This window comes from Thunnus thynnus, chromosome 15 (genome assembly GCF_963924715.1).
Source record: "Thunnus thynnus chromosome 15, fThuThy2.1, whole genome shotgun sequence".
Lineage (NCBI taxonomy): Eukaryota > Metazoa > Chordata > Actinopteri > Scombriformes > Scombridae > Thunnus > Thunnus thynnus.
This window is the reverse complement of record NC_089531.1, coordinates 19,149,486-19,173,776: the sequence shown is the minus strand read 5'-3', so window position 1 is coordinate 19,173,776 and position 24,291 is coordinate 19,149,486. Positions and strand designations below refer to the sequence as shown.

Here is a 24,291-nt window from a genome sequence, read left to right as displayed (position 1 = left end):
AATCAGTTTATTAACGGTGGCATTGTGTAATTTAATTATTTTTATTGTGTAAATTAGTTGTTCACATATGTGTAAGCGTGTACACTATTATAAAAAAGCCTATTTTCTCACTTATCCCTGTTTGTATCCAGCCATGATAATAGTTTTGGTTGTATTTGTTTTTATTTTGATTTGTAGTGCTTAGAGAAGTGAAAAATGGAAATAAACAAATAAAAATGAAAGCAGCATCTCATTCTAGAAACAGTGACCCTGTTACTCAGTAAGCCACAGAATACACTCAGCAAATAAAACCAAAATCATATGCATGGCGAAAAAAGTACCAGAGGTAACTATAAAAAATTGAATACAGGTGAATACAGGTCAATGTACATTACAGCTCTAAAGTTCCAAGAAAGGCATCATCTTTTGCATCACTTTAAAAACTAAAGCAAACTTTAATGACAACAGCTTTGAAACATGACTCATTTGAAATGAGGTTGATGTATTCTAGTCATAATTTCTTCTTTGTGCCTGTGAATAAGATGTATATGGACTTTGGTCCAAAGTTATAAAGTTCTAAAGGTTTATTTTTGGATGCTATAGTGGATATTCATCTCTGTGGTTGATTAACCACAGTTACATTTAAAAAAAAATATCATCACTTATTACTTACACACCATATGACTCCCTATAAGTTGCACATATTTCATCAGAAGTTTTATTAGTATTTGTTTTGAGACAAAAGTTGCATTGTTTTTTCTAGATGATACAATAATGAGGACTTCTGGCATAGTGAGATGCCAATTTGTTTAATCATTGCAGAGGAAGGGGAGATCAATAAACACATCACAGAAAGAACCACTTGTACAGATCAGGCATCACTCTGTACTCCTTGGTTACACCCACATGGTCACAGGCTTGGCAGATAGCGTGTGCAAACTCATGATTTTCCCCAGTTAGATGACGTCTTGCTGTATAGAATCTGTGCCAATTAAAGTATCTCATAAAAGCCTCATTATCCTTATCCAGCCTCAGGAGGAACTCAGCCAGTGTCCTGGCATTAGCAAAGTCATTCACATGTAGGAAGGAAGTACCTGGGGCAAAATCCTCATAGTTCCTTCTTGGTGGGCCCAACACTATCGGCACAGTGCCGGCTGCCAGAGGTCCACTGAATGTTTCTGTAATGTAATCTCTGTCAATTGAACTCTCAAAGGAAAGATAGAATTTGCAGCTGCTAATGGTCAGAAAATAGTTCTCACCCCTCAATAACCCGGCGCTGGAGCTGTTAAAAACATCAATGTGGATGTGTTTTGCAAGCTCTCGATAGTAGCTGTAACTCTCCCCTGATTCTGTGTGGAGGTCAGTGTCATCCACAATCCAACAAAGCAACCGCTCCTTCTTGGGCAGCACAAAATCTCCATCTGTGTTCTTCTTGACAGTTAGTTGCCAACGAACGTGGATATCTGCATCCCTCCTGTAGCTCAAGGTTAGATTAAAAAGGCCTTGAATGCCTTGTATCCTGCGCGTGTTGCTCTGCGAATCCACATTAAACCAGATCCACCTCTGAAATCTGGGTCTAGGTGAGGTGGGGAGGTTGGAGAGGTCATCTAGGATAGCCCTGTGGAATATCAAAACTCCCTGCGCTCTGGAGTACAAAGATCTATCATCTGTGAGGTGGCAGCTGTCAATGTTGAAAAGCTTTTTACAGTCCTTAAAATCAAACCTTTTGTTTTCAGGCCAGAACCACAGCAGCATTATAGGCTTGTCGGTCTGTTGTGTCGCTGCAGGGCTGTTTGACTGTTTTGTAACCGCTGACGTGCTGTGAGAATTAGCCTGCTTTGTCAGCCGATCTGAATGAGCCGGGGGAGGATGACATTTTGGAGATGGAAATGACTTATAGTACATTAAAAACAGGACTATGAATCCAGCCAGCACAGGAATCACTGTCAGGATGGCCCGTAAAACACAAAAAATGGGGGTGGAAGCCATATTAAATCTGCAAGGAAAGAAGAATCCCTTATCATTGGCAAAACATTTCCTCAGCTGATTATTGGCATTATGTCAATTTTAATATCTCATAGAAGGTATCACATGGACTTTAAAGTGACTAAACTAACTGTGAAATCAAACCATCAAGTTTTTCAAGAATTTATAATCTCAAGGTTGACTAAAAAACTCTTAAACAGTATAACACCATGTTGCATAAAAAGCTAGTAATGATAATATAATGTTAGTTTGGATCCAAATGAGCATGCACTACGAAATGCCCCCCCACCCCATTAAAAAGCTCTGCTGCTGAGTTCTGGCAGTGGTCATTTTCATCAGAATAAAAGCAGCTGGGTGTAAATGAGAGAGAAATTTGGTCAGAATACTTGCTTGTCCCTGGGAAATTTAAATGAAGTTGCCGCTTGGAAGGTGAGTGTGTCGAATTTCTGCAGGATCCAAACTGAGAAACCGCACAGGTCTGACAACTGAAACAACTCAAGAAGATTTTTTTGCTTTTCTCATCCCTTGTAGGATACAAGGGTTAAGACCTTGAAACGTGACATTCGACTTACGCTCCACCTACTCATTAACATAAGCAATCTCTCCAACTTGGCTGTCAAATATTCAAAACCCTGGGATTTGACTTTACAACAACTGATTTGTGTTTTTGGTCATTGTGCATTTAGAAAATTCAGTTTGAAACCTGCTCAATCACTCTCAAAAGATGTTAAAGTATCTACAACTTGCTGGGATAAAGGTATGCAATAATTAAAGTGAAGTACTGCACACTGGAGACTTTATTTATTAACGTTTTTTTTGATCAGCACAAATATTCCTAATCCAAAAACCTGCCAAAAAAGTAAAATTAATGGTAAAATTACTTAAATTAGTGGAGAAATGTTTTGTCATGTTTTAATTGAATACATTTGCATCATCATTCGCTTCAGCTCCAATCACAGACCTTTTACCTCCACTCAGGTGAGTGTAAAAATAACACAAAGAAAGCAAGAATGAACATTTGACATGACAGATGAGTCAGAGCAAATACTGGACACAAACTGTCAGAAGCATCTTTGTCTCCAACTTAACTTGTCCTACTGGATCATATGAACAATGCAAAAACAGGCAGCAAGTGACAGGAGGACAGATTAAACCTGTTTTGAATAGAGTTTTGCCTGCCTCTGCAAACACCAGGTGATAGGCTTGAGAAATTTCTAAAAAAAAACAAAAGCCCTGTTTTGCCATGCAAAGCTTGTGTTCACAAATGCAGACTATTTGCTGACAGTGATTCATACCACTGACGTGATTATTTTCATCACAGTCTGCTGGTTATTGTACTGAACTGAACTTTATTTTTCAAAATGTGAAGCAGCGTAGTGACATGAAAGCAAGGTAAAAATAGCAACAAAACTATATAATAATAAAAATGAAAAAATACAAACACACATATAGTATAGACCCTCCAAGCCCCCGCATATCCCCCCTCTCACCCTCAAATCTATAAATATATATAACATATATATTAATAATAATATGATATGATATAACTATAATCCATCTATTTATTCACAGGTCATTCTCTTGTTTATTGTGTCACTGCTCTCCTTCATTCACTTCATCATTTAAAGTAGGTCATACAATGGTTCAAGTTAAATTTCATATACTATGAAAAGGCCCAAATTCACAATTTCAAATTGCTTGTTTTTTCTGATCAACAGTCCAAAGCCCAATTATATGCAGTTTTACAATCCCAGAAGAAGAAAACCAGAAAATACTCACATTTGAGAAGGTGGAGCCAGTGATTTTGGGTGTTTTTTGCTTAAAAAAATTTAAACAATTCATTCATTATAAAATGATTGCCATTTCTGTCAATCAACTAATCAATTAGTCAGCTATAATCATTCCAGCTCTAATCCCAATCCCCAAAAACACATTTCCTGAATTTTTCTCTACTTTTTTTTCTCTACTAGTACATTTGACACTGAAAAGCTTTTAATAATTATTACTAAACACATTTTTGACATTTTATATTGACAATGTTTAGGATAAACCCAATAACAGAGGTAATACATGCCTTAATATCCGGGTTAAAGGAACAGTTCAGTTTAGTCTTGCTGTGAGTTAGATGAGAAGATCGACTCCAGCAGTCTGTTAAATATAAGGCTACAGCTAGCAGCTGGTTGTCTTAGCTTTGTAATTCATATGTTATATCTTGTTTGTTTAATCCATACAAAAAACTAAAATGTAAGAACGACAACATGTGGTTGTGCGGGGGGTTAAGTTCTGGACTATTTGTATTTCTAGCCACACTAGCTGTTTCTCCCTGTTTGCAGTCTTTATGATAACCTTATCTAAAAGTCTGCTGGCTGTATCGCCTCATGTTAACCGTACAGATTGCATCGATATTCTCATCTAACTCCTAAAAAAGTGAATAATATATCACTCAAAATATCCATCAACACTAGCAGCTTAGCCAGGTTCAAGCTATTATTGTGCATTTCTGAACCACAAATAATATTCTCATTGTGGTTTTCATGAAGAGTACCACTTATAAAGGTCATGAACCACATGGAAAGTCTTGTCTCTTGACATGTGGTTGCAGGCGAGGCAGATGGGCTGAATGAATTCATTATTGATTGACAGGAGATGAGGAGTGGCTGTGTAGTACTTCCTCCACTCAAAGTAACGCATGTACACCTTGTCCTTCACGTCCAAGTGGAGCAGAAATTCTGCCAATGACTTTGCATCAGGGAAATCATTTATGTGAATGAAGGCATCAGAGGGAAGGAACTGTTCATAGTTTTCTCTTGGTGGACCCAGAACTACAGGGACTGTCCCCGCCACGAGGGGTCCGTTCACCTTCTCTGTGATATAGTCTCTGTGGATGGAGTTCTCAAATGAGAGGTAAAACTTACAGCTAGCAATAGTTGAGTAATAGTCTTCATATCTCAGCCTGTGCCCTGCAAAAGCTTTGCCAAATACATGTATCTTGATATGCTTGGCCAGTTCATGGTAATATCTCTCTCTCACAGCTGTTCCAGTAGATGGATCTTTGTTACTGACAATCCAACACACCAGTTTGTCTTTCTTGGGCAAGACAAAGTCATCTTTCATCTCTGTTTTCCTGATTATCAGCTCATTCCTCACCGTGATATCAGCATCTCTTCTGTAGCTCAGTGTTAAGTTGAAAAGGTTATCCAGACCTGGTTTCTTTGCTGTGTTTGCTGGAGATTCCACATTAAACCAGATCCACTTCTGAAAAGCAGGACGTGGGCCCTGCGGCATGTTTCGCAAATGCAAGTCTATATCTCTATGGAAGATAATGACTCCCTGCGCTTTGTCATACAGGGATCTGTCATCTGTCAGGACGCAGCGGTCGATGTTGAAGAAGGTAGAGCAGGCTTTGAAATCAAACTTCACGCCGAGAGGCCAGAACCACAGCAGCACTATGGGTTTTTCATTTGGATCCATGCCTTTAAAAGCTTCCTCATCATCCAACATAGATATAAATTGGCAAACAAGAGATGGAGGCTCGAAATAGAGAAAGTATGCAAGAAAAGAACAGATAAGCCCAAGAGCAATTATCTTTGCTAAACACACTGTTTTACTGGAAGCTGGTGTCATCATCTGCGGAGAGAGACAGAAAACTGAAAGTGATGTGATGATACATTATGAGTTGCAACAAATTCAATCATAACAAAACTTGCACCTAAAGTTGTAGATTATAATACAATCCAACAGAAGAGACTTTGAAAAATAAGTACTTTGTAATGCTTATGATTTTCATTTTGCATGTCTATATGATGTGAGCAGGTCAGTCAAAGAGTGACTTTCTCTTCTCAGATTGATTCATTAAAATGTTTTTAGAGGCCTGAAAAGGTAAAACTATACAGTATTTTATAAAAAAAAAAAATTAAAATAAAAATCTGAAATATAAACATGTTTTTGTGTGGCAGAATTTTGTTTTTTCTATCTTATTTTCAAGTTGATCAGCTTGTGCGGGTCTCAACATCTAGGTTGGGAACCACTGCTTTATAGAAATAAAGATTATCACCATTGCATAAAACATGCTGTGCTCACCTTTTCATAGAGTGTAAGGGCTGTATGACTTTCTGGGTTTTCAGTGAAGCATCTGTGGCAGGTCTCTGACACTTGTAAATACTGGTGAATAAATGAGGCTATCTTCCGGATCCCAGCAAGAGAAACCAGTTGTATTTGCTTACCCTGCTGGACACATCTTTTTGCTTGTGCTTCTTTGTGTTTTTGTATGCAGTACTGCTATTACTACTATCATACCACATCACCATCATTTATGATGATCAAGTTGGTCCCGACCACATGAAAAGCACATGAAAAGACAAACGAGAGAACTCATTTTACAAATGACTTTCTGAGAGCGCCTAAAACCACATGTAGAACTTGTGGAAAATACTGTGATTAATCTTCGTCTTGCACCTCCACCTGCAGAAACCACCATCAACAGCCAACACACATCCATCAGTGACGCAGATACATCAAAGCCACAGCTGAATGTATGCAAATGAAAGGAAAAAAAGGGGAAAATATTTACATACTGTACGTATGTACATGTGAAAGTCAAATTTGTAGTTCAAAGCAGGAGTCCAGTGCACTTCTGTTGCTGCCCTTGATTTGGGTGACAACAGAAGTGCTAGTTTGCTGGTTTCCTTTTTTATTTCCACATGCTATCTCATTTTTTTTCCACTTAGAGCACTACTTGAAGTTGCTTTGACACTTGCTGATCATTAACTTACAGTAATCATAGCATCTTTTCTCAACATAGAGACGATTGTATCTTGAACAAAGTGCTCCACTGACAGAATGCCTCTCCCAGCTCTTTCTAAGAAAAGCTAAAAATCCAAATATTGTAGCTACCTCTGCATCTTTCCTAAATAAAATCAAGCTATGGAGACAGTATAGCAAGCCAACCCAACCCAATAAACACACATCAACTGGTTCAGATTGTCTACGTGTGTGTGTGTGCATACAGGGTTTTTAACTGATCAATGATCAATCGACTCACTACGGAGTAAAAGCAGCTTCTACAAGATACAGAATCATCGAGCTGTGTGTTACTGGAAACTCTACTGTTTCACCAGTGTGTTTACATTCACGTTTTTAGCAGGATCCTGAAAGCAAATGCAATCTATCAGCTACTGCAGAAAAAAAAGAACTGATTACACATCACATTAAAACCTACAAGGGTTTATTTGAACACATGAGTTCATGAATCTTTTATCATTCTTTAGCGTGTACCGTATGTATAATCAAGTAATGATCACAGTAATTTAAAGGCAGAGGAAAGCTGTCAGTTGTAGCGCTGACCTCAACACAACATACAGTATCAGCAACGCTTACTGCATGCAGTCACTCTATAATTTCACACACATGCCTGAGATACCAAAGACACCAAGTCCAGCCTGAACTCGGTATCTTTCAGCAAGTTGGTTGCCTCATGTTGTTAGTCCATTTTGGCATGTGACAGTCTGATCTCCCCTGCCATGGGTCACGGGCACTGCTGATGCTGCAGATGGACAGCAACGTGTTATTTGTTAAGCTACTGTGGGTTAGCACAGGCAGGTCAAGGTCAGGTCTGGTCAAGACTCAACGAGACAACTATAATGGGGCAAAAGAGGCACAAGGTAAGAACAGGTGGTGATAGATGTAAGAGGTGTTTGTCAGATTGGGTCATGCCATCACAGGGACAATACACAGACACAATGGTACGGACAGACTTGAGAGCCGAAGTTAAACCAGAACCTCCTAGTTTTGTTCATGAACAGTGCTATTTATAACACAAATTATTAAATAGCCAGCTTTGGACCATAATGCTCAAATGCATTCTATGCAGTTCACTCCATTTGTTGAAGGGATGCAACATTTTTAAAAAACAAATGTAATATTGTTGTTTATTTGAACCACTTGTCCACTTGGGGACAGCGGAGCAAGCTGTAAACACAACATTACCATATTTTTGAAACGAGCGTGCTAGCAAACAGTTGCTTATTTAGTCCAATATTCACTATCCTTTTAGCTCTGTTTTGGTCTCCATCAGCCATCAGCTACCTCAGTGCAGTTTTATTCACATATTCATGTATCATCATGGGGGTTCCTGCTGTCAAATACATACACACACACACACACACACACGGTTGCATTGAGCTGTTATTGTCACTGAGATCATGAGTCAGAGGACCTCACATTAAGCACTTTTAATTCACTGCAGGGTCCAGGAAATGTCTGGCTCGTTCACTGCTAAATGTTGCATTATATTCACCAGCTGGTGCTAACTCTGTCAGTGTGTCATTTGGTGCTTGGAAAGTAGCGTATATTGAGTTTATCAGAGCTTTTTTACTGAAAACAGCTGCTGTGTCTGACACTGATGAGAACAGTGAGAGTCCACCAAAACAATAAAGTTGCAGGCTGGAAAAACCAAAACAATGGCCTGAAAGATGCTAAAACACTCACTAGAAAGCTCAGCTGAGGAGAACTGCAGAGTTGGGTGATAATTCTTTGTGTGAATAGTGACCCTTTTTACAGTGATTTAATCCTTTGTTAATACTATATAAAAACGTTGGTTAGTGCAGCTTTAATGGTTCTGTGTTTATTCATGACCACCATTTTCCACAAAGCTAAACCAGCAATATGGACAATAAACCCCACAAACACATTTCAAAGAGACAGGCTGATGAAAGAAATGCTCAAAGAGAGATTGCACTGACGAACAGAATCTAGTGGCTACACTCCAGAAGTGGCGTCACTGCTTCGGCTCTATATTATGTTTGTGGGACATTGGTTACATAACTGTGTTTTATAGCAGCGGCTTCAGTAGAAAGTTGCTGTTAACCTGATCCAGCAGACTTTTATTAGTCTGGAATAAGATGCAGTCTTTGGCCCGGTGCCTGAACTGCACAGTAGATTCTGATCAATGGCGGACTTGATGACACACTGAATTTCTCTCTCTCTCGTTCTCTGTTTCTCTCTCTCTCTCTCTTTCTTTCTGCTTTTTAAACCAGCAGATATAACACTACTGTCCTCCTCTGTCTCCAGAATGTCTTTATTATCTTAACCCCAAACAGCAGAAATTCATATTTATTTTCTATCGCTGTAGCTGTGATGTAACCTTCATTTCCTGGACACCACAGGGAGTTAAAAGTGCTTAATGTCAGGTCTTCTGGCTCCCCTTATGATCTCAGTGACAATAAAATGTGACTGTGTCACACAGGAACCCCATGCTGATATGTGAATATGTGAATAAAACTGTGCTGAGGAATTTTTCTCTGTTGAATGTACTAAATAGGATAACTCTCCCATGTTTTTAGAGTTGCAAACTTGTGGGTGGCATGGTGGGCCAGTGGTTAGCATTGTGGTCTCACAGTCAGAGATTCTGGATTCGAACCCACCAGCTGTCTGGGGCCTTTCTATGTGGCGTTTGCATGTTCTCCTGTTGCCTGCGTGGGTACTCCAGCTTCTTCCCACAGACCAAAAACATGCAGGTTAGGTTAATTGGTGACTCTAAACTGCCTGTGATTGTGAATGGTTGTCTGTCTCTATACTTTATGTTAGCCCTGTGATTGACTGGCGAGCTGTCCAGGATGTACTCCGCCTCTCATCCAGTGTCAGCTGAGATTGGCTCCAGCTTCCCTGCAAACCCCTAGAGGATAAGTGGTAAAGAAAAAATGGATGGATGTAAATTTGTATGTGTTGGTATAGATAATGATCCTTGTCACTGAGCCACACGCAAAAAGGTTGGATAATGTTGGAAGCTAGATGATAAGCTCGATCGATTAGCTTAGCATAAAGACTGGACACAGGGGAAAATAGCTAGCTTGTCCTTTTTAAATTTCAGTTTTTGTGTGGATTTAACAAACAATAGATAAAGTATTAAATAGGAAGCTTTAGGGGTGCTGGTAAGCAGATTTTGTTACCTTCAAACAGAGATTAAGGATGAAAGACAAAGAAAAGAGAAGAAAAAACAGACGGGGAAAGGAGGGATGAGTGTTGGCCTTTGCTCTCCTCCACCGTTGATTTCTCTCATGTGTATTGTGTTTCCAGTCTTTATGCTAAGCTAAGCTAACCGACTGCCGGCTGTAGACTTACAGTATATTTACATTTCATACAGATCATCTAACTCTCTGCAAGAGAGCAAAGCGTATTTCCCCTAAAATGTCTAAGTATTCCTTTAAGAGCTGGGGCTGTCATGTCCTAGTCTTGCTGGGTACATGATAGAGAAAAAGAGAGCAGATTAACTCCATCCAAGAAAACTTTCCACTTGCTGAGATAAAGGTAGATAGATTTAGAGCCATAATGTTTTCTGTTAGGCTGTTGTCTTCTTCCTGTTGCTCTCTGACAGCTTGAGGGGAAATAATGATTCAAATCTGAAATTCATTCAAGCAGGATGTAATTTTAACTGTGGATAATCATTCCTGCCCTTTACAGTAATGTTTTATTAAAGTGCAGAAAGCTGAAACTCCTGGGAAGGAATGACATATACCGGTCCTGCTCCTCCACACATATCCTTTGTGCTGGCCCAAGGCGGCAGCAGAGTGGAGATATATAAGATATATAAACTTCTATCCAGCTAAGTGGATAAAGAGGAGAGTGAGCAGGAAGTGCCTGGAACTACGGTGTCCCCAGAGGCCCATTATAAGCTTCTCAGTGGTGCCATCCACTCTCAGTGTGGCACTGAATCATTAGGAGATATATGGCTGCTGGCCCATAATGAGTGTAGCACCGGGCAAATGTCAATCTGTCATCGCTCCTGGGAGACTAGAGGAGTGAGGGGAATCGAAGACGCCGCGGGCCACTTGGAGATTGCCTTTGTATCTCAGATGTATCAGTGTAGGTGTGAGAGCATCAGGTTAGACAGCGACTCTGCTGTTAGATTGTCTCCTAAAGGATTCAGGACCCACTGAGATACATGTACACGGACAAGGAATAATTGAAATGCTTTGACACCATGTTTTCTGACACTGGTTCATTACATCTTGCAGTGTGTTAGTAGATTGTGCCAGTTTCCCCTAGCTGTGCACTCAAGGGACAGAGACAAAACACCCACTGTACACCAACAGCAAAGTAGTGTTTCCATCACATCAGCCTGGAGTTCACCATGTGGGCAGGAACATAACAACGCAACCTGAGGCAGAGAAATGTAGTTTAAAGACATATAATTCAAAGAATGTCTTTGCAATCATTTGAGTCTTTTGTCAGATGAAACCCATCACTCATTCATTTAAGAAACACCTCTTTTTTAAGTCTCTTTGTATTGAAATTTTCTTTCTTTTACAAAAAGAAAATGTTGCATGTTGTTGCATGTTTCTGTAGATCCTCAGTTCTCATCTGTTGCTCCTGTCGACATCATAACTTGCACTCTGAGAAGCCTGGGAGCTTTTCACTCCATGACAGCTACAACTAGTAATGTGAGCATGTGATCATGTTATGTATTGTAGTATTTTACTCATTGTTCTTTATCAGTCCACCAACCATACATACAGGCTTACTATAATATTTACACACATCTGAACTGATTGGTTCGGTAAAACTCATCTGATTTTCACTTTGAGACTTGATAAAAAAAGATGTATTTGAGCTTGATGGTTAATTTTTTACTTTTGGGAACAGTGTGTATAAAAATCTAAAAATCAAAGGCTGGGGGTTTCACTAGTTTGTCAGAGCTTCCAGCAAAGATCACCAAAGCATCTGATGATCACTGAGGAAAACTATGAGATGCCATTGAAAGATCTGAAATGTCAACACATGTCACGTTTGCTGTCAACTTCATGTCAGCAACTTATTTTTTTAGAAGCTTGTAGGCCATAGATAATGTTTTAATGCACTATCTACAAGCAGTGTAGGCCTGTTACATCATCAGCCTAATAATTTCAACTGAACAATCAGCTGACTACCCCAGGTATTTATTAGCTGTTGTTTATTGGCACCTCTACCTGCTCCTGATGGTGGTTTTAAAATAAAACATAAAGTTTAAAGGATAAGGCAATTTTCTATATTTTTCTTATTGTCTTATTGATTTGTTAGCTTGTTGTGCTACATATCACAAGCTCTTGGCTTTGTACTACATTGTAAACTTGTGAAAGAACTATAGTACAGAGTCAAGAGGTTGTGATATGTAGCACAACAAGCTAGCGAAGCAGTGGTGTCTGCCGTACACGGAACTACTCTCTACCAGTTCTAAAAACAACAATGGAGGCACTGAGGAATAAGATGTATCAGGCTTTCGATACACACACAATACTTGTAAGTAGGATGAGTTCATTGATGGTTTGGCTCTGCACATGAGATTTGTTGACAGTAGGATAAATGTAGCAAATCACCAGCCATATCCTTTAAAAATGCAAATATGCCTCTGTTCTTTTTCTTTTAATACATTTTAAATATCAGTTTTTGGGAGTAACTCTGGTTTTATGTTACATAACTTTGTTGCATATAAAAATATAACTGTGTTTTACAGAAAGAGATATTCTTAAAGATTATTTAATGGAATGTGGAAAATTCCTACACATTCATGTTGTGCATAAATACACGTCACACAGTTTTGGGATGCAAAATATAGCACGGACAGCAGTCTGCCAATTTAGTCAGTCATTTGAGAGGACCCTGTTACACACACACCATTAACTCACAGTATCAAACACACACACACACACACACACTCACTTTCACACTGAGCAGTTTTCATGCACCATTTAAAGCGCACTATCAGTTAAACACAAGAAAACACCCACACATAAGCACCGTATCTGCTATACGGTAAATTAGCACAAGGCCTGTGAGTGTGTATGTGAAAACCGTAAGTGTTTGAGTCCCACTTCTGTCCGTCCAGATGGTGTGTGGCCACGCCTCTTTCTGTTCTGCTGCAAATGGTTGGAGGGGATATGGCGAGCTGGTCATCCATCTCAATCCTGAGCTCCAGATGTTCCACAGACACACAGGCACACACAAACAAACTGCCTTGCTGTCAAACACAAGTGCAGCTGTGTTGATTATTCGATGCTTATTTCCTGTTGCATATTTAAAAAAAACACATCATATGCATCTTTTCTTTGGTGAAGAAGTGAGAGTCAGACAGAAGAGGTTGTATTTCACCTTCAACTGATGACTTAGGGAAAACGCCTGAACCTGAGAGCATGTTGTGTGTCTGTGTGAGTGTGTTTTTGTGTGTTTTCAGGGGTAAGGTAGGGTAGGGTTGTCAGGAAAAAAAAGAGAAGGAAAGGAGGGGGAGGAACCAGTAGAGAGGGATGGACAGAAAGAGATAGCAGAGGAATGAAGGAGAGAGGAGCTAAGGAATGAGAGGAGGAGGAGATGAAGAGAGATTATGCAATCAATCAATAGATTCTTACTGTGTGCACTTTGACAAAGACAACCAATTCTAAAATCAATTCACACTCTGGGAGTCAGAGCAAAGAAGCATTTATTTCTTTCTCCTTTTGTATCTCTCTTGTTTTTTTTTCTCTGCCTGTTTTTGAATCTCCTTGTTTTTAGTATACTAACACACTCTGCTAGAATCTCCTCTGCGCTTTTGTTTCGCCTCTTGACTCAAAGCTGTACCCAGAAATCCCTCTGTCAGCTCCTGACAGGACACTGAACTTGCTAAGCGCAAGATGAGACAGTGTCAGACACGAAAGGTCAAAGGTCACGTGGCTGGCTCGCTTAATTAACGCCTTTGCAGTGAGAAAAGTTGACAAAAAGGACCTACTTGCTTGTGCGAAAAGGTGATGCCACCATCTGTATAAAGTGACTAATTAGTGCTTGTGTGTGCCTGTTAGTGAGTGTGTGGACGGGCTGAAAGCGGGAGAAGACGAGTGTTTTGTCCCTCCACCTTAAATGTGATGTGACGTGAGCTTTTAATCACTTGTCACATCTGTCAAGACGTATGAAGCAGTGCAATTGTTTCCTAGTTCATAACGCAAGCGAAGCACTTGTGTGTATGTGTGTGTGTGTGTGTGTGTGTGCTGGGCCCAAGCACTGAGCATGCTGCGTGAAAATGGACATTTCTACTAACTGCAGGGTATGGTGATATAGTCAGCGCCAGGAGAGAGGTGGGAAATGCCCTTAAAATCAGGACAGAAACAACACACACACACACACACACACACACACACCAAAACATTCCCCACATGTACTGGCATCACTCCCAGTCTCCTAAAACGTTCTAAATCAAAGGAAGAGATAGAGAGAGCGAGAAAGAGATTTTACTCAATTGTTGAGTCATATGGCAATGGTTAACAAGTTGTTTCTCAAGAATTTTCTCAGCTTGTTTCCTGTTACTGACCATAACATTAACAGAGTGAAAGAGAAAGCGAGTGATGTAGAAGCAGAAACTGAAAGAAGTAGAGAAAGGTTATCTAGTAACAAGATAATGAAAGGAAACATTAAAAAGGACATGCATGAGAGAGAAAGAAAGAAAATGAAAGAAAGAAGACAATAATAGAACAAAGCTTCCTTTATTCTTGTTGGTCAAACCTTAAAGGAACAGTTCAACATTTTGGGAACTACACTCCCTCACTGAGAGTTATAGGAGATGTTTGTCAGGGTCGGCCTCTTTTGTTTAACCCAACACAACACAGTTGAACAGAGAGTTCATGCTGTAACCGCTGCTGTCAGGGTACAGTGACAAATAACTTGCCGCATACTGCAGATACATTCATTAGTGAGCTTTACAGGGAGGTGCATTTTTGAGCAGTGGAGAGAGACAGGTTAGCTGTTTCCCCCTGTCTTTATGCTAAGCTATGCTAATCACCTTCTGTTTCCTATTTAGCACACAGACTTCTTATCTTCTCCAAAAGAAAGAGAGTAAGTGTATTTCTCAAAATGTCAAACTATTCCTTCAATTAACTCTCCTGTGCTCAGCATATAGTCTGAAACAAACATGCACATAAACCAACCACTTAGCTCATTCTCTTCTGTTGTTGGATAACATAGAGGCTGAAATGATTGTTGCTCAAACATCCACATTTTGTCTCTCCTATACTGTATATATACTGCATGTATATATACAGTCTATTTTCTTGTCTCACAGACGATTGAAATCTTGAATAATAACATCTTTCCTCAATGTGGACACACACACTTACCCACACAGTTGAGCAGCTAACAATACACAGAGGTATGGATGTGGTCATTATAGCAGAAATCGATGCGGTGCCTTTCATCGCCGCATTGTTACACTTATTAAGGTCATTAGTCAAAGAGAAAAGGTGCTTGTTAGCAGGCAAATGTGTGTTAAAAAGTCAAAGGTGATTCCTAATGAAGCAGCAGCACTCTGTGGGCACTCTCCTGTGGTCAATACTCTTCAATGTTTCAGTAAGGACAGTGTAATAAGTAGAGATGGTTACAAAATGGAAGTGATTCACCAAACCAAGTACTTATGCTCACAGTTATTTAGAGATGAGGAACTGTTTATCTATTTTTTTTGTACATTCATCATCCTTCAGCTCTCCATGCCTACTTCAATTTCAGCGAATGATTTCCGACATTTACCAGGATGCCTTTTGACAGCTCGGCAGAATATGAATGATGTTTTTCCTTTAAGCCTGCTGATATAAAAATGCAAATTTCCCCACACACTTTACCTTAAATTACGGTTCTGCTGCCCTCCGACACACATTCAGATATACTTTTTCAACCTTTAATCCAATTTAAAAGCAAAAAAAAAAAAAAAAAAAATCTAATCAATGATGTGTGAAACATATTGATAAATGAATGAAGAATGAAAATCATGACTGGTGGAGACATTATTTAAAATGAAGAAAAATGCAGGGATTCAATCCAATTACACAGAGAAATATCAACAGCAGCAGCAGCTACAACTTATCATCTGTCTCTTGGCTGTTTTTTTCCCTTTCTTGCCACAGCTGTTTCAGACAGTTCAATGTGGCTCCAGTAGAAAATAAAAATCTCTTCAAAACATTGGCACATTTACAAAAGATGCGTTTCCCTCTGCAAAAGATAAACATGAAATCCTTTAATACTCATAAGTTGGTGTTGTTATGAAAAGAAACTACAGTAGTTGGGGTTCACTAAGAGTTAGGACTTTATTAAGAAACAGCAGAATATACTGTTTATCTGCAGTGGAGCACATATGAAACCCCACACCTGCCTGTCTATTAGCACGACATGCTGTCTCTCTGTGTCTTTGCATGTCTGTCTGTGTGTTTTTGTTCCTCAAACTTTATTTGTTGATATGGTTCTCTCTCTTCCGTTCTCTCCCCCGATGTGACCTGGCTCACCTGTCAGTAAGAGGCGATTGTTTTGTCATGGTTATATTGTCACCCTTATATTTTAAACAGCCATTCATGTATTATCCATCACGATAAAGCAAATACACAAACAAACAGACCAGGTGCTATGAGGCCATGCTTCTCTCACGCTGTCCTTAAAAGATCGAAGCGGTGTGATTTTACTGCAGTTTTACATGACTGTTGGGTTTTCCTACTGCGTGGTATGAAAATCAACTTGCAGGTACTTAAAACGTGCTGCTGTAAGGTTTATCATAACAAGTTGATTTTTATACTATAGTGAAATGAATGATAACCTTTTACTGCCTGGAAGGTTACAAAAAACCATTAAAAATTGAAGATCATGGGCGCCCTGGTTGCCTATTGGTGAACACACATACCACTGCAACATCTGCAACGCCCATGCTTTGATTCTGGCAGTGGACCCTTATTGTATGTAACACCCCTCTCTCTGTTTCCTGTCTCTCTGCACTTTCCACAGTCAAAAAAACACAAAAATTCCAAATAATAATCTTAAAGTATAGACCTATATATAGACTGTGTGATTTGTAGAGTAAATGGGCTGAAAGATACTAAACAAAGAGATTTAAGTGAGCAAAGTTTAGATTTTAGAACAGCCAAACTTATAAAGCAACAGTAATAGGTGTGTGTGTATGTGTGATGAATAATGAAAGTGAATGGTAAGCCAGACATCTGCAATGTGCTATTTCTCTATAGGAGATTCCTTGGGGAGACATATTGATCAAGAGGCTAATTGATTGGGAGGATTCATTTTCTTGGTGTCTATAAGTTTGTTCGTGTGTGTGTGTATTGCATGCATCAACACAGTCATGGTGTCTCTATGCTTATAATGTCACTATAAGCTCTGTCTTAAAAAAAATAAAATTAAAGTTAAGAACTTTTATTGGGGAAAATCATGTTCCATGCTACTTAACTGAAAACTTGAATAATAAAACAAAATGGATACACAAGCACTACATGGCATCTGTGTTTAATGATAATGAAAATATTCTGTAAATTGTTCCAGATTCTTAAACAATGAGCGTTGGCTGCCATTTGTTAGATTTTGTGTTGACAATGTTAAAATATTCAAACTGTGTTTTGGAACTATTTCCTGTATTTCCTAAGTTGTATTTCTCAGCATTTGAGCAGCATCTGCTGTGTGGGCAGCAGCCCTGCCAAGTAAACAAGGCTCTTATTAACTATTAAACACTTCACAGCAGGGACCACAAAACACACATACACACACACACACACACACACACACACACACACACACACACACACACACACACACACACACACACGAACACAAAGATGCACAAATGCAAGTACGAGTGAAGAGGGGTGAAAGTCCCAGTGCAGAGTCAGTGGCCTCTTTTTCCTCTAGTCACAGTGAAATTGGATCTCTCCCTCCGTCCTCTGTGAGGAGGTTGAACACTTCACCACCAGGCGGTCCACGTCCCTCTTGGCCTCTAATGGACGAACAGATGAATGACTGCGTAAACTGAGTGCAATCCAGCCTGATTCAGCCCCACTACAGGCAGTTGAGGCCTTGAAACATTCTCTTTGAGGGGTTACAGAAACCATTTTAAGCTGAATTAAGGAAAGGACAATTCATCTCTACAAGCAACAAGTCCAAGCAACTGTAAGTCAAAACTATTGCCAAATAATGGCCTTTTTTTGTCAGCATGGAGACACTTTAGAGAAGGCAGAAAGGAGACAAATCCAGGATATTTCTGTACCATATGTTCCCCTTTCAGTATGTCATGACTTCTGTTTACAAGGTGGGGCCACAAGAGGGCCCTGTCACACAGTGAGAGCCTGTCAATGGACACTATAAGAATATTAATAAACAGCAGCAAAAGCATAAGGTGAGAATATAATGTGGTGTATTTTAATGACAGGAATGCATTTATTATGTTACTTTTATTAATTTAGATATTGCGTATGTTATGGAATGTGCTATCAGTCTGAATTGGATTGTACTGGATTGAACTTTAGGGCTGTGACCATTTTTTCAATTAATGAATTAATTGTCCCATGAAATGTGTAGTGAAACATGCCCATCACATGTTCAAGAGCTCAAGATGAATTTAGTGTGCCAGATTTCTCTCAAACTGGTCTTGTACAAGACATGACTTTTTCTCACATACACAACATACTATGCAGTAAGATTAAAGGATAGGTTCACCATTTTTCAAGTCTGTCTTAAAATAATAGTCAGGTGCCCATATGAACACTGAAACAATAATTTCTTGGTCTCTTTGGATTTTGTCCCTCATCACTTACACTGAAAGCACATTAGGCAGGCATCTTTTCTTGGCCAGTAAGGAATGATAACAGCAAGAAAAACATCTTTCAATGTTCATTTAGACACCTGACTGTTGTTTTAAGACAGACTTGAAAAAATTGTGAATCTATCCTTTAAGTTACTATGTGGTGTTTCAAAAGGAAGAGAAAAAGTTGAATTTTTGGTGATTGATTTATTAATTAAACCCACTGGATCTTTTTACTTCTACTCATGGAAGAACATTAATGTTAAGAATAGGAGTTTAGATTGTTCTTTGTTTCAGTGGAATCTTAATCTGGTTGTGTTAATAACACACTCAAAGTGGCTTTAAAACTTCTTTAGGTGTTCAAAGCTTATAAAGAAAAACAATTTGTACAATAAGAGGTAGAAGGGAAGCTGACTTTGAACAGAGTTGTGAGTGTGCACGTTCACTCTGAGGGTGAAAAGGTTCACTGCATATTTTCATTCTCCACCTCTCCTGGCCGAGCCCTGACCACAGGAGAAGTCCACTGAATGACACACTAACTAGTTCACCCAGGAAGGAAACTCCCTGTCTTCCCGAAGCACAGTCGTCCAAAGTCCACTGAAGCAGCTGTGTGTTTGTGTGCATGCATTTATGAGGAAAGAAGAAGGAAAGAGAGGGGGCTGTGTCAATACACATTAGATGACTCCCTCAAGTGTACCGTCAAGCATCAAAGGCTAAGTTTCATACTGATACTCAAAGCAGTTTGTTTTAATAAAAACAATCCCTCCTCGCTTCCTTTCTCACAGTAGATTCTGCTTTCTTTGGTATTTTTCATGTCTGCTGCTGCTATGAGGAAGATCAGAGAGCTGCTGAAATTGCTGAAAAACTATAGATGAGTGGTTTTGTTTAAGGATGACATATTCATGAATGACGCATAGGGAGTAGGAGGGACATGCACTCATGCTCTCACTCACATCATCAACCTTACACTTGGACAAATAAATTTACGGATCGACATACACACCCACACACAGTTGTAGAGGTGATGTAATAGCTTCCTGGAGCTGCTGTAAAGTGAATAAGTTGTTCAGGCCTCAGCCAACTGTAAGACAGTATAAGAAGTAGATAAAGAGCAACAAAAGACACATAAACATATTTACACCACTCCCAGTTCTCCCATTACACATCCAATACTCGTGTTGTCGGACCCACTTCTCTGATTTGCCTGTTTGACTCATACGAAGTTTTGTTTCTCACTGTACTGCTACACACTTTAAACTGAAGTGGAAAGTAATTTATTTATATTTCACAAAACACTATTTTAGTCAAAATCTAGCCTACATATACTGTATGCTGTTACATCTTGGTGTCACATCTATGATCAAAGCACACCCACACAGGTGTTTTCACTTATTCTGGCTAATTAGTCTTCTACTCAGGTAGAAGTTGCTATGAGTTATACTGGAAAACAAAATAAAAAAACAACAGGAGGGTTAGAGAGGATGTCAGCCAAGCACAGTCTGTACACTCCCACAAAGTCCTCAGAAGGGGTCTTAAGGTGAAGTGCGCTGAGCTCTTTCATCCACTACTATGCAGCAGATGTGGCAGTGTCGCAAGTAGCCACTGGGTCAAATTAAATGAACTCTTAATAAATCTGTAGTAGAAACACTGAAAACTTAAGCTTTGTTTGACTGCAATAACAGCATCCTCCTCATGATTTGTCATGTTTTGCAATTTCCTGAAAAATCAGACGAAGTTGTATGGAAAGTTAAAATTCATTCCAATCATCTTTGGTTTCCTTTGTGTAGTTTTACAATAGAGTCTCAAAATTAGTGCAATAATTTGCTAATGTTAAAGTGATTCAGATAGTACCTTTAAAGTCATGGCCTATAGTATTCAAAATCAATTTTCGTAATATGTTATGAGCAATTATCACATTGTAAAGCATTATTTTATATAACTTCCACACAATGAGGATAAAGGAGATTAGCACGGGTGAAAGTGTAAATTAAAGGCTCTGTGTTTTTAAAAAAAAATTTTCAGGCACTCTTACCGTATAAACTTGCAGTTCATTGCCAACTATTCAACTTGACCTTTTGTAATTAGCCAGTTAGGCCAGTGCTTTTGAACTCACTACCTGCATCATGAGAAACTAGCTTGGCAGCTAAATTATAGCTACTTTGCTTAAAATGTGAAATTCTGTAACTACCTGCTTATCTGCGCACAACTTAGTTATTGTTTACAGTATTAACTGTCCTTGGCATCAGCCTTGGCTACCAATTAACCAGTGTCCGTTACTGGAAGGTAAAGTAGAAAACTTTCCTGGATTTTCCTGCAGATTTCCCCTGATGCTATGACCTTTCGGGGAATGATCAAAAAATATGATTAGGCTAATTTAGTTTATTCTTGTTAATTATTGCTCATTTTAACTTTCACTTTCCACTATGAGAGCTCTCCATCTGTTACAAAGCCACATAAAAGTTTCCCTATCTTCCCTTGCCTTTTCTTATTGTAGGTCAAACTGCTGCCTGTAAGGTAGAACATAATCTTCCATAATTTAACTTCCTCACCATCTAATATTGCCAGAAACAGAGTGAGTCGGCTCTTTTGCTCTAACCAGTGACTCACAGGCAGCACGTTGACATACATAAACAGAAGTGTCAGCCAGTGAGCTAGTTAGTATCAAAATTACCATAGTCCACTCTGAAAGCACTTCATGTGTAATCGTGTCGCTTTCAGGGAATACAACTTATTACTCCCTGGCTCTGGCTGGGAAAAGGAGACAATGGCTTCATTCAGTCCACATTAGTCATTTGCAGTGGAACAGCATTGCAGCGTTGACACAGATAGTGGGTGTATTACCTGGAAATCCACATGACTGTTGGGTCAAATCACAACAAACAACCTCACAGCTATGTCAGAGAAATATAACCGAGTGGAGATTCAGAGGAGCTGGTGGTGAGTGAGTGTGTGTGTGTGTGTGTGTGTGTGTGTGTGTGTGGACTGGACGGCAAGCTGAACCACAGGATGGTATATCATTGTTACTCCTCCCTGCTGCAGCCAGTACTGCAGTCCAAATGTGTTATTTCCCTGAATATAGACACTGTGGCTAAAAGTCCTTGAGACTGGTGACCTTTTTCCCTCCCTCCTTCGCTCTCTCTTTCTTTCTCATGGTGAGGCTGGCACAGAGCCGAACAGCAGCTCTGGTGGCCTTGATAGAATTACAGTCACAGAGTGCTTAGCAGCTGGCACCCAGGATGTGGGTGAGAAAATTAGGGACTCTCCGAGAGTCCCTGGTGAGTGGGAAGGGGTATGATGAGGGGAAAAGATAAAGAGCCTCTCTTGGGGGTCTCCTCTTGCATTTCACTTTCACATTTCAAGGACAAATGAGTGCGTGTTTCTGTGTGCCCAGAAGAGTACAGTAACAGGTGGTCATGCCACATGGTTTCAGTGAGAAGAATGCAGAATTCTGGTGTTTAAAGGGAGTTTTTACTATTTTTATGACTCTGTATTTTCTTTTAGTACTTTATTTCTATTTGATATAAGGTACAATTACTAGCTTTCTCTTGAGTTTTCAGTTGCATCTCAAGGTCTTCATCTGTTTCTGTTCAGTTGTCATGGAGATGGCTCAGTTGTAATCATGTGACCTATGTATGGAACTATGTCCATTAGCTCGTGCTCCTAGTCTGACCCCTACCCAGTTGATATTGTGACTAGTCTGATAGGATGATGTTTGTGGTGTTCATTCAGTCTCTTGTTTCCTGGCTGTCGCATGTGATGTCATGCACACTGCGGTTGGGTTGGGTCTCGTCTTTAGGGTCTACCAGCAAAGATAATAAAGTGTTGAATGGTTTGTGGTGGGTGACTGACTCCTTGTGGCTTGATTTCCTGACAGCCCAACCACGTAAGCGAGTCACACATTAGTGACCAGTGACAACTCAGCTAATTCCATCCTGTGATAAAGTCCATGAGATGTCACTAAAAGCTCTGGAAAAAGCTAGTAAGAGGACCTTGAGCTAAGATTATTTTGTCAAACCACTATTTCTAGAGTCAAGAATGAATTTTGAAGTTGAGTTGAGTTGAGTTTTGTTTGCATTGTCAATGCTTTGATGCACTAAGAGTCAAAGTTCATATATTCTATCATGAATCCAGCTATACACTTAGTAGAGTCAATGCAGAAAAACATCAACATCGCTGAGGTCTGTTAGTCAACTTACTTACGAAATTTCTCAAGAAATACTGGATTTCCTCTGGACTATGAAATGGTAAAAACAAGAAATGCATGGCTCACTGTGGTCTTGGTTCGTCTGTTATGTGCTGATAGTCATGCTCGTGGTTGAATGAAGCGTAGGTGTCTATGCGTGTATGCATTTGACCACAAGGCCACCGATGGTCAATGCAAATGTCAGCATTGACATGGTTAGAACCACGGGGTTTCCTCGGTTATGTACAGGAGCCACCACGCGGATGTTTTCGGAAATTTAAGTGCATGCCATCATTCCAACCATGAAACCACAGACGAAACATCTGATCCAGTTCTTAAAGTGATGTTGACATTCCTGTGTAAAAAATTAACTCTGCCATGTTAGTAGCCTTAGGGAACGTGATAGATGGAAGGAAGAAGTTGGTCAAGTAGTTTGAACATTTTTGCTACAGTAAGCAGCAGGGTTTATGGGTATTGTGGTCTCAATGTGGAAAACACTTGCACAAACAATACCGCTGGTAACAGAAGGTGGGGGATTTTATCAAAGTATCTCAGTTACTTTGTGTCGATATTTAAAGACACTTAAAAAGACGTTGCACTGTGGGAGAATATCCACCGTTGTTCCATTGCTTCACATCTTCTGCGATAATGAACATGTTTTTCATTAAGCATAATAAGCTTCATTAAGGTTGAATTCATGACTGGGGGCAGTGCCCACTGGTCTTAGAGGGCTGGTAATGTGGGAAAACAAGACAAATAAGCTGTGGGAAGGATTATGGTGATGGTGAAGGCCCTCTTGTGCTGTAAACTTACTCAATTCTATCTCCTCTGTCTTTTTAAGTAATTTGAAATTTTGAACTTTGCAGCTTAAGAGCTTGCGTTGTTGAGGCGGAACCTGTTACTATGTCACACCAGAAAGTCACATCAAATATGGTGTGAAGCTTTAGCATGAGCCCTCTACTGCCCAGTGCTATACTGAGTGCGTACATAACTTCTGTAGTCGGAGTTTGCAATTCAGCCGGATGACAAGCAGAGCAGGACACTGGGAGTGTTGCTGGCTGTTCAGCAGCTAAAAAGTCTTTGCCGCCTTCCAGAGGATGGAAAACTATGTCAGGAATGGTCATGTTTGGAGACAATCTTTCCTCCGTTATCGGCAAGTGCTTGTGTGTGTGTTTCGCAAATTTTACAGCTGACTGTCTGCTTAATGACTCAGTTTGCCGCAGGATTTCCAACTTTTTATCTTCAATCTTTGGATGAAGTTTTAAAACAAAAGCCCTTGCAAACCTTGTTTCTTTCTCAGCTAAAGGAATGTTATATATCTGTGCTAGCCAGACCACCAGTTATGCTTGAAAAAATTACTTTCACTTTGTGAGGAAATTTAGGCACAATTTTACCATTCTGTAACATCCTTTTGAAATCTCAACTGCGCCACAGCAGTTTCTTCTCCTTCCTCTATATACTGTCCAACGTCTCCAGCTGCAGCCATTACTCCAGGCAATTTGCATTATTCATTAGGTCATATTCCAATTGGCTGGGGGTGAAGGTGGGGGCCACATCTCCATCCAATCGGAGTAGGTGCTCATTAATAATG

At 39.7% G+C, this 24,291-nt stretch overlaps 2 protein-coding genes across 2 annotated transcripts; both read right to left on the bottom strand.

Moving 5' to 3' along the window:
* Positions 1-825: 825 nt before the first annotated feature.
* On the bottom strand, positions 826-1,968 carry LOC137198649 (4-galactosyl-N-acetylglucosaminide 3-alpha-L-fucosyltransferase 9-like). The gene has a single exon (XM_067612520.1). The coding sequence runs from the start codon at positions 1,966-1,968 to the stop codon at positions 826-828; it is 1,143 nt and encodes a 380-aa protein (XP_067468621.1).
* A 2,013-nt stretch (positions 1,969-3,981) lies between these two features.
* LOC137198207 (4-galactosyl-N-acetylglucosaminide 3-alpha-L-fucosyltransferase 9-like) lies at positions 3,982-5,699 on the bottom strand. Its single transcript, XM_067611883.1, has one exon. It carries the CDS (start codon positions 5,590-5,592, stop codon positions 4,498-4,500), a length of 1,095 nt encoding a protein of 364 aa, XP_067467984.1. The 5' UTR covers positions 5,593-5,699; the 3' UTR covers positions 3,982-4,497.
* Positions 5,700-24,291: the final 18,592 nt, after the last annotated feature.